Source organism: Sorghum bicolor, chromosome 7 (assembly GCF_000003195.3).
Source record: "Sorghum bicolor cultivar BTx623 chromosome 7, Sorghum_bicolor_NCBIv3, whole genome shotgun sequence".
Classification (NCBI taxonomy): domain Eukaryota; kingdom Viridiplantae; phylum Streptophyta; class Magnoliopsida; order Poales; family Poaceae; genus Sorghum; species Sorghum bicolor.
In genome coordinates, this window is record NC_012876.2 from 61,656,907 (window position 1) to 61,667,122 (window position 10,216).

Sequence of the window (10,216 nt, forward strand, 5' to 3'; positions counted from 1 at the left end):
TCATTTGCTTCAGCTTTCTGGCCCATGCTGAGCGGCGGGACATTCGCACTATGGGCTTTCGTGGGCTGTATAACGTAAACCAGCCCTGGGCACCATCGAACAGGCGCGTGGATTGTGGACCGGCGGACCGCAGATTTCCATTCCATTTCTTCCTTGTCACAGTGCTAAAAAAAATCTTCCTAGTTACGGGCACATTTTAGTCTGGTTCTACCAAGCCAAAAATTGTCTACGATCGGACCATAATTAAATTTTGGTCAAGTACAGGATATTTAGGTTGAGTCACACCATATGGCCAATTTTGCATTGCCTGTGACTATGACATATGAACCAACGTCCATTTTTCAACTGATTACAAACATCCTACTAAATAAGACATCATTGACCATAGACGAAACCAACTAGCACAAAAAATCCAAAATTCTACGCACCATCATATATGTGCACCTGCACCATACAAGCGATGGTTCGCAAATAGTAAGTTAGTGAAAACAAAAAAAGGAATCTATCTGGTGATCTATTAGTTTAGCCGTGTTATGTGTCCTTGTGCAAGTATAACAGTAAATCACGCTCTCATCTTCACCAGGGACGAAGCTAGAAAAAAAATTAGGAGAGACTGAACAAAAATGCTACAACGATTTAGCTCTATAATATTTCACAAATATAATAGACGAAAGTAGTCTTATATTAAAACATTGATTAATAATGAAATTCATAAAACATATCATGAAAAATAAAGGATGAAGTTCATTCATACTGGAAGGTCAAATTACAAAACTAATAGACGACACGTGTCGTTGGCACACATTATTCATCTGAAGTAGCAATCTAGAGAAATAGACATAAATTCTTCACCCCCTCTCCACATAACATCTCACCTCCCAAAACTTGTCTTACATCACCCTAATTTTTTTCTAAGCAACGAGACAGCCTCCTCCGCATATGCAGTGTTAACACAAGTGTCAACTTGATCCCATCGATGACCATATGTTAGTGTAGACTATATGAAGTGACACTTGCGTTCATACAAAATATGGTCATGTAAGATGTGGTTACATGACACGCCAAAATAACTTGATTTCTACATAATTTGGGTCATAAAAGCATAGACTAGTTATGCTCCCATCATCGAAAAATACAATTATAGCATAGTAGTAATCCAAAGTATATTGAGTTTGACTAATTATAAATTTAAGAACATTACTGTCACTATTTTTTCATTAGATATATTTTTATATTATACTTATTTGTTTCATAGACATTGATAGTTTTACCCAAATATTTGGTCAACCAATACATTAACTTGGGGATAGAGATAAATCTACCAGCGAGTAAAAAAGGTTTCATATTTTTTGAAGCTAAAACATATTTTCTATGATTTTTCTAGGGTCAAACTTTATTTTAGAGTTTCTAAATGCATGACTTTCTAAAACTATTAGATAATATTTTTAAAACAGCCGAGTCCTATTCACCCCTAAGGCTAGTATGAGTGGAGAGTTCTATTGCGATGTTTCCAAGACTGCCATGTCATAAAGAGTGAAATGAAACTTAGATAAAACACTCATTCTCAATGCAAGGTTTCATTCTAGAGTTTCATAGGCATTTAATTCTAAGACCCATAGAGAGTTAGTAATCATGCCAAGAGAGTTTTATCTCCATAAAACTTATTTCTCCTCTCTTTTTATTAAAACATTATCATGTCATAAAAAATACATATGTGGCAAATTATTAAATGCAAATAAAACTCTTATGAAACTCCCGAGACTCGCCTGACCATTAATTAATCTACTAATACAAGTGTACAGCTAAATCCCTCGTGTTTGGCGTAGCATCATGTAGGACGGAGGATGTGGCACCACACATGGTACAACCGCTATTTAAACCATTGGGGAGTGTGTACGACTTAGTGGAGTGATGAATTATAAAAAAACAACGGAAATTAAGAGCGAGCAAACATACTCCCCCGAAAGAAATAATTGTTTTTTGAGAAACTTTTGATATGATAAATAACAGTCGATGGTGAAAATATTTTTTCTGGCAAAATTTACGTTAACAGTTACTATTAGTTTGGGCTTTCTGGGCCGATTATGAAGATAGCACCTGCGCATGGGCCGCGAAACTCACCTGAGGCTGGCAACCCAAGAACAAGAAGGCCCCCGGCCCCGCCGCGGCGGCCGTCGCGCAGCGCATCGCCCTCCTCCTACAAAACGACACACGCGCACATCCACTGTCCCCGGTTCAGTATCGCTCGCCTCCGTCCTCCTCCTTCCCCCAATCGCACGCCACACTCCCGCAGAAATCCCCCTCACCCAAATTCCCGTCCTCCCCCCCGATCGCCGCTCGTAAACCCTAGACTAGCCGTACCTCCGCCCGTGCGCTGTCGTGCCCGCGCTCCTGCTCCCCCTCCCCCGTCGGCGGCACGCGGCGCCGCGAGCCAAAACCCTAGCCGCCGCCTCCTCCAGATCCCGATTCCGCAGGGAAAGCGGGAGAGGGAAGGGAGGGCCGACCCGACGTAGATGGAGCCTGCGGGGGCGCGCAAGGAGTGGCGCGCCGTCCCCGACTCCTCGCTCCGCTCCAATGGCGCCGAGGTAGGCCCGCGTCGCCGCTCCTCCCCCACCGGCAGCACAAAACCCTCACTCCTCCTCCCACCACCATCCCAAACTCACTCGCTCCCTGCTGTTGCTTCGTGTTCAGGATGCCGCGGAGCACGGGAAGCTGGGGCAGCAGGAGGACCGAGCTATCTACGAGGTGCGTGCCTCCTGCTTGCTCGCGCGATGCGCGAAATGCAGCCTTCTTTTTTTTCTCTCTGTTCAGCATCAGCATCTCCTGCTGCGGGTGGGTTTCCGCCCATGCCTGGCACGTTGGGAGGATGACCCGCCTTGGGTGTTGTGGGTGCAGGAAGGGGCGGGTGGAATGGAAGACTTCTGCGCCATCACCATTGATGGGAGCGGAGGGCTCAGCGAGGACATCCTGCAGCAGCGCCTGCAGAGCCTTGCGCGGCAGCGGGAGGAGCTACAGCAGGTCGAGATCGAGCTGCGTGCGCAGGCCATCGCGCACCCGCAGATCATCGAGGCGCAACAAAGCTTCCAGGCTGCTGCCAAGGAGCATGCCGCAGCTGTGGCAAAGATCAAGGTTGTTCCTTTTGCTTTGACCTCAGTGTTTCTCTTCTAGTACCTAGCTCAAATAAGAGTGTTCTTCACTTGCCAGTTGGAGATGAGCTGGCTAGTAGTACCGCTTGTTTTTTCCATGACTTTGACTTTTCTGATGGGGCCAGATGGCCAAGCCCTTTTCCTGGTTGAATTATGGTGTTGACATTGAAAGGGCTGAGCAATATCATGTCATACTGGTGGAGGGTGTAGCTCTGTTGGCATCCTTGTGCTTTGTAACATATACATATGCTGATGGACAAAATTTGATTAGCAGTTGATGCTCAACATACTTATATGATGCATTGTTTGCAGTTCTTTTTTGTCTGTATAATGATAAGACACAGGGTAGCTTCTATAAAGCCTCACTACTATTATTGTTTTGATTTCATGTTCTTGCTGCTTACATTGCTTAGTTCAGTTCATCCAATTACCCTGGGATTGTCTGGTCCTTGTTTGAAAATAATTTTGATGTTCGGATTGAACAGGAGCAACTGCATGAGCGGGAGCAGTACATTCTTGAACTAGAAATGAAACTCAATGACAAGGATAGAGAACTAAATGCTCTGAAGATCGATCATCAAACGGTTAGTGTTCTTCATTTTATGTTTTTTGCTATCTTCATGGTAAGAGGAAATGAAAAATGTCTGTCATCTTTTTTATTTCTTTTTTTTTGGTCAGGTGTGGGCAAATCAAGATCTTATTAGAGAACAGACCAAAGAGCTGGCAACTGTCAGGTACTATACATAACTTCTGCAATTAATTGGTATGGTACCAGATTTCACTACTTGGAATAGTTTTTCATGGAGTAAAATCTTTAAAACTTTATTTGACATTCAAGTTTCTGGGGACGTATGTGCTGTGGACTTGTTAAGTTGCTCTGATGGGCTCATGGAATTGTGTACAATGAGGAAACTATTGATTTACTTGTAGCTATTCACAATCAGCAGCTTGTTTGTCATGGCTGGGCCTATTGGACTCCGTTTGGCAGTGTGCCCATTAGGGTTAGGGTTAATTAGAGGTCTCTTGCTTAGGGGTTAAGTAAACCTCTCTATACAAGGAGAGAGGGGAGGAGATATATCCATCTATTCAAGCAAGAAGAAATAGATCTAATATCCCAGTCCACTTCCTCTTGTCCCTGCCCTTGTGGTCCGGCTCTGCTTGGGTTAGCGCCATCTAGGTCAACATCCATAACATTGTTGCAATCAAAATGTACGCTGAGTGTTTCTAATTTCCTGCAGAAGGGAACGCGACAACTCTGAAGCTGAAAGAGCCCAACATCTTAAACAAATTCATGATCTCCAAGAACTTCTGCGGGAAAAAGAAAGCCAGTTCATTGCATTAGATGAACAGGTATTCTTTGGTAGTCATTTCTGTTGCACTTTCTGTATAGTATATGTCATGTCTCTATATGCTTATACTGTCACTACATTAGCATCTTTCCTCAAACTGGACATTCTATCTCGGATAATTTTATTGTCCTGGTTTGCATGATCTCTCTGGCAGTAGTTTGTATACCTTTCAACTTCCAAATCACTGGCATGCTAGCTGCCTGAAATGGATGCACAGTTCACTCGCTCAGTAATTTCCTGATAATATGTACCGAGTTACATACAATATGCAGCATTTCCAGGCCCATTCTGGTTGCACATCTCTAAATTATGTTGTTAAATTTTTCTCTCTTGCCACAAGTGAAAATCAAGCTGTGGGTGAGTGTTAACCTGTGTTTTGTGTGTGTAACCTTGTGTTCTTAATGTAATGCTTTACAGCTCTCCTGCATATTCGAGAAAAAAGGATCTTAGGCTGTGGCCTATGGCACTGTTTGTTTTAGTTTTCTGTACTGATCCCTTGAGTATTGAAAATGTCATTTGCTCTGTTACAAAGGCATTGCCTGGATGAACCCAGCTTGCCTTGGGGATCTAGTTACTCCTTGTCGCCTAGGAGATAAGGCGTACCCAGCTTGCCTTGTCTGTTTGTTTTAGTTTTCTGTACTGATCCCTGAGTATTGAAAATGTCATTTGCTCTGTTACAAAGGCATTGCCTGGACGAACCCAGCTTGCCTTGGGGGTCTAGTTACTCCTTGTCGCATAGGAGATAAGGCGTACCCAGCTTGCCTTGTCACCTAGGAGATAGCCAGATAGGCATACCCACCTTGCCTTGTCGCATTTGAAACCATGGCCATTTGGTTATAGGAGAGTTTCTTCTTGAGTAATCAGCGTTGTTGGATGATTTCTTTCTTAAACTAATGACGATTGAAATGTTGTTAATGTTAGCATTCTAAATTCAGCTGCTTATGGATAGCCACATTATTTTTTCCAGCATAGGGCTGCTCAAGACAACATTCTTTACAAAGATGAGCAGTTGAGGGAAGCCCATGCTTGGGTTTCTCAAGTTCGAGAAATGGATGCTTTGCAGTCTCAATCCCTACAAGTTGAGTTACGTGAGCGCATGGAGCAATTTAATCAATATTGGATTAGCTTCCAGCAGCAGGTAAATTTAATCAATATTGGATTAGCTTCCTTTATTACACTAGTTTTTGTTATCCCCTTCTGTTAGACTAGAATTTCACTTCCTCGTGTTTTTCCACAGTATGCTGAAATGCAGCGGAGCCTTCTTCATACAATACAACAACTCCAGCAAGAATTAGCTGAGACAAGGGCGTCTGGAGCACAAAAAGATGGCCCACAAGTTTCTCGGGAGGGGTCAGCTGAATCATCACATGTTCAAAGCATAGCAAACAGCGTCGCTTCAAATGGTAGTGCAACTGCAGATGGGAACCAGCAATTGTTGAAAAATAATGGAAGTGTGGATGTCTCTGTTAAGGTATTAAGTTATTTCAGTAAGCAGTTTATTTATCTGTCTATGGGAGGGGAAAAATTGAATGTCACTGTTGTTTGAGTGACTTAATCGTTGTTTGCTTCAATCATGATGTCTTCTTTTTTTTGTTTTATTATTGTAGTTCCTCCATGGCTATTTCAGTACCTTCTGTCCTTACTTTTGCTTTACCTGCTTTCTAAACCTTCATGTTTCAATTACTAGTATTGCAGCAACTTATGCATTTTATGACAATAACATACTATTTGTTAGAACATACTTACGAGATGTGTAACTATTTTTTTTCCAGGGCAATAATGCGTCAGCTGTACCTGTTCCATCTCTACTGGGAATAGGTGGTCCGGCTGCACATATTGCTGCGATGCATTCTTTTATGATTCATCCTCAAGGCATTCCTCAACCTTTAGCATCACCCAACTCTGGTGTTCCTCAATTTGGCAGTTTTCAGTCACAGTCTATGATTCAACCAAACTCGCACTGGTCAAATCAGCAGGTAAATTACTTTCTTGTTGAAGTACTTTGCACATTGTAACATACAGTGACCATTCTAAGTTTGGAATTAATCTGTTCTTGTTTAGGAAGTACAAAATGTCTCTCAACCGCAAGCTGAAACAAACTATCAGACATCCCAATCAGACCAGACTGCATTACAACAAGGCTCTATTAATACTGATGATCTGTCCTCGAAGCCAAGTCAGGGTATCCATCCAGATCATCATAATGCTCATGCGAAACAACAGCAGAGCCCTGCAAGTGCACCTACTGAATCAACTCATGATCTAACGGTTAGTCCATTTTATATTTGTTTTTTCCTGTAACTTGGAATCAATTCATGAACTAATGGTTATTCCCTGTTACTTTTTTGTTTTAAAAAAACACAGGTTGTTGAAACAAATGTAGCTGAACTTGTAGCTTATGATGAGCAGCAAAAAGCCTTAAAAGAACAGGATTCGTCGTCAAATATGAACAGCCATATTGGAAGAGTTGAGCATCAAGAGCAGAATACTGAATCAAAGGTTTCTATGGTACTGTGTTTCTTGTACAGTTTTTCGTTCTATGTGAGTGCCTCACATTTAGTTCGCTCTTTTTAAAACCAGGATGAAAGAGCTGCATCTGACAAGCAGCCTGAGCCTGTATCTAGGCAGCATAAACCTTCAAACTTTCCTCTGTCAACTACCCAGATTCACTTGAAAAACAGTGCAACAGAGAATCCTAATGTTGTAAATCAGGTTGATACAACGAAATCAGTTGCCAGTGGTTTTGGTTCACAATTACCTCGTGTACCAAAGGAACCTGCTCTCCTAGATGAGAGATCTCTATTGGCTTGCATTGTTCGTGCTGTTCCTGCTGGACCTGAGGGTGGAATCAGGATTAGTTCAACTGTGAGTTATTTCTCATCCACATTAAGATGCTATATGGTAGAGAATAAGTTCTGATTCATGTGCAACTTTTCTCTCAGCTGCCAAATAGGCTTGGGAAAATGTTGGCTCCTCTTCACTGGCATGACTATAAGAAGCAATATGGGAAGCTTGATGATTTTGTGGCTAGTCATCCAGAGGTTTACTTGAACTTAGCAATTTAGTCAATCTGTAGATACTAGATCGTTTGTGTTACTGACAAGCTAATTGCTGTGCAGCTGTTTGTGATTGAGGGAGACTTCATTCACCTTCGTGAAGGAGCACAACAGATCATTTCTGCTACTACAGCTGCTGCAAAAATAGCTGCTGCTACAGCATCTTCTGCCCCTTACTCGTCCTTACTGCCTTCTGTTGCTGTTACTCCTGTGGCACAAAGTACTCGGCAAAAGAGGGGGCCTGCAGTTGATTCCAGATCATCAAATGCAATTCCCTCTGGAAATGGCCACACAGATCAATTTAACATCATTCAGGGGGTTAGTGACGTAACAATTTCAGGCAAAGTAAGAAACACCCAAGATAATGGCTTCTTAGATGAAGTTCGAACTGGGCAGCCATCTATGGTCACAGCTGCTGCCAATGGTGCAAGACACGACAAAGGTGCAAATAATATCAGACATGGTTATGGAGGAAAACAACAGGGGAGGTATGTTTCCATTCCTCATTTGATGTCAAAGCTGACACATGTTTTTAGGATGCTGACAGTGCAAATCTTTATATTCCAGGTCAACTGGGACGACATACCTTTCCAGAAGATGAAGTAGCTTTAACTGGGTACATGAACCATATTCTTTTGATGGCCTTCTATACCTGCATGATGTTTGCACTTCAACTTTCCATATTTACCTGCTTCCTTTTTTTTGACTGATTTGATGGCCTTAACTTGTCACAGACTTTGAATTAGCTTATGTTAGTATCACATTACAGTATTATGGGTAGTTGGTGTTTTGGAATACTCCCTCTCTCGGCCTGTCCTGAAATATATGGCATGCATTAGCACTATTTCATCAGACTTTGTTATGTTTGACCAACAATTAGTCTAATCATTTGACAAGTTTATACTACTAAAGTGATTACAGTGGATTTGTATACTTTCTAATGATCTAAATTTTATTGATATAAATTTCATAATACAAGAGATTAGTGGTCAAAGTGTGATCTTGAAGGTTGCCAAGTCAAATTGCGCCTTATCATTTGGGATGGAGTATTTGGTTCTACACCATTTTTTATAAAAAAATCTTTGCAGTTTTGCAAGGCCAATCTGTCTTACTTTCTTTGCTATATCATATTATAAAATGTCTTGCAGGAAGGCAAAAAATAGTTTGCAAATTTGCAACATCTGCAGGTCTTACTGGCTTTGCCTAATTGTATTATCATGTTTGTCATACTCCATTCCAAACTGTAAGGCGTTTTGGCTTTTCTATATACATAGTGCTATGTATCTAGACATAATGTATATCAAGGTGCATAGCAAAAGCTATGCATCTAGAAAAGCCAAAACAACTTGGAATGGAGGGATTAGCTGATAGATATTGTCTGCATTTTGCAATATCAACTGGTCTTGCATCTACATGAAAGATACTGCTGGTACAATAGATGTATACTACCACTCAAGTCTGCATCAAGCTGAATTACATCACTATTTTGCTTGTAGATGCAATTGGTTTTTGAGGGTGGTGACGCGGATGGACACCATACAAGTGGCAATGTTTTGGCTTCCTAATGGTCGATGCTGAAGATGACCTGGATTAAAATTATTCTAGATTTATTTTCTTTTGCACCATTGCTCTTAACAGCGTCTGTATGGGGGCCTGTTTTGGCAAAGCTGTACTGATATCCCTAGCCCAAGAATCAGAAGCTGTGCTGAAGTTTTGTGACTATGTAACTCGTCTGTGCTTGTATTGTGGTTCACTTGGGATGATGTGAATGTTATAGCGGATGTCCTTCAGCGTGATGTCTCTGGGAAATGTACTAACATGTTGAGCTCGCGAGATGTGGCATGGTCATTTAAAACTGGGTATCAGCATTGACGTTTTTCACACATGGCTGAGAACAACCAAAACAAGCTGTATGGTCGATCTGGACATATGCCCCTAAGCACCGGTTTTGGATCCTGTTATTATTTACACTTATAAGCCTTTGATCACATGAGCTCACTGCCCCCAACTGTCGTTACAGTAAGATTATGACAAGCAACAGGTACCAGTTTCGAGCAGGATCATACGGTAAGTGCAACAACAGGAGATGGGTGTTGAGACGAAAACACAATAATCTACACAGGCCCTAATAGTAGGAGCTATTTAAAAATTTCCCTCTAAATGTAGGAGTTATTTAAAATTTCCCTTCGGCCTTGATTCTTGGGTCTCTGCAGGCCTCTAGCCATCAGCAGTATTACTAATAGCATTATGTTTATGTTTGTGTTTATATAAAAAGGTCCAAACGTTTAGTTTCCTTTAGGTCCAATTTTTTTTTAGGACCGGTCTTGAATCCATGCCAATGGAGCCATCAGGCAGTTGGTCCTCAATTGGTGGAAGGCTTGGCCGACAATCTAGGTTGGAAATAAAAGGCGTGGAGCTGACTCCTTATTCACATTGGTAGCTTGGAAGCTATAGGAGAGGGAATGAGAGATGTTTCATTGACTAGAGGACATACCACATTTATGCGCTCGCTCGGATCAAGCATGAGGAAGACCAGTGGGTTCAATCTGGTGCTTCCAAGTTCCAATCTAGGTTGTCTGTTACACATGTGATAGACCTAAGATGCTAAGTACACTAGGGAGGGTTGGTCGTCATCCCAACCCCCTAGGGTGGTCCTCAATTGGTG

The 10,216-nt window shown here is 41.9% G+C and overlaps 1 protein-coding gene across 2 annotated transcripts; it reads left to right on the plus strand.

Moving 5' to 3' along the window:
• LOC8060899 lies at window positions 2,225-9,380 on the plus strand. 2 transcript variants are annotated; one of them, XM_021464606.1, is made up of 16 exons: window positions 2,225-2,585; window positions 2,692-2,745; window positions 2,896-3,129; window positions 3,632-3,730; window positions 3,825-3,880; window positions 4,385-4,496; window positions 5,463-5,633; window positions 5,733-5,966; window positions 6,268-6,471; window positions 6,557-6,763; window positions 6,860-7,003; window positions 7,076-7,360; window positions 7,438-7,536; window positions 7,615-8,039; window positions 8,119-8,167; window positions 9,048-9,380. In XM_021464606.1, exons 1-15 carry the CDS (start codon window positions 2,514-2,516, stop codon window positions 8,150-8,152), a joined length of 2,430 nt encoding a protein of 809 aa, XP_021320281.1. In that variant the 5' UTR covers window positions 2,225-2,513; the 3' UTR covers window positions 8,153-8,167; window positions 9,048-9,380. The 2 variants fall into 2 exon arrangements, with proteins under 2 accessions (XP_021320281.1, XP_002444647.1); XM_002444602.2 differs by having other exon boundaries at window positions 2,226-2,585; window positions 6,860-6,994.

Bases quoted from the DNA above. Each gene is read 5' to 3' on its own strand.
- LOC8060899 (XM_021464606.1), top strand. From the start codon at position 2,514: ATGGAGCCTGCGGGGGCGCGCAAGGAGTGGCGCGCCGTCCCCGACTCC. The intron at 3,881-4,384 runs GTACTATACATA...AATTTCCTGCAG, and splicing joins AAAGAGCTGGCAACTGTCAG to AAGGGAACGCGACAACTCTG. The intron at 5,634-5,732 runs GTAAATTTAATC...GTTTTTCCACAG, and splicing joins GGATTAGCTTCCAGCAGCAG to TATGCTGAAATGCAGCGGAG.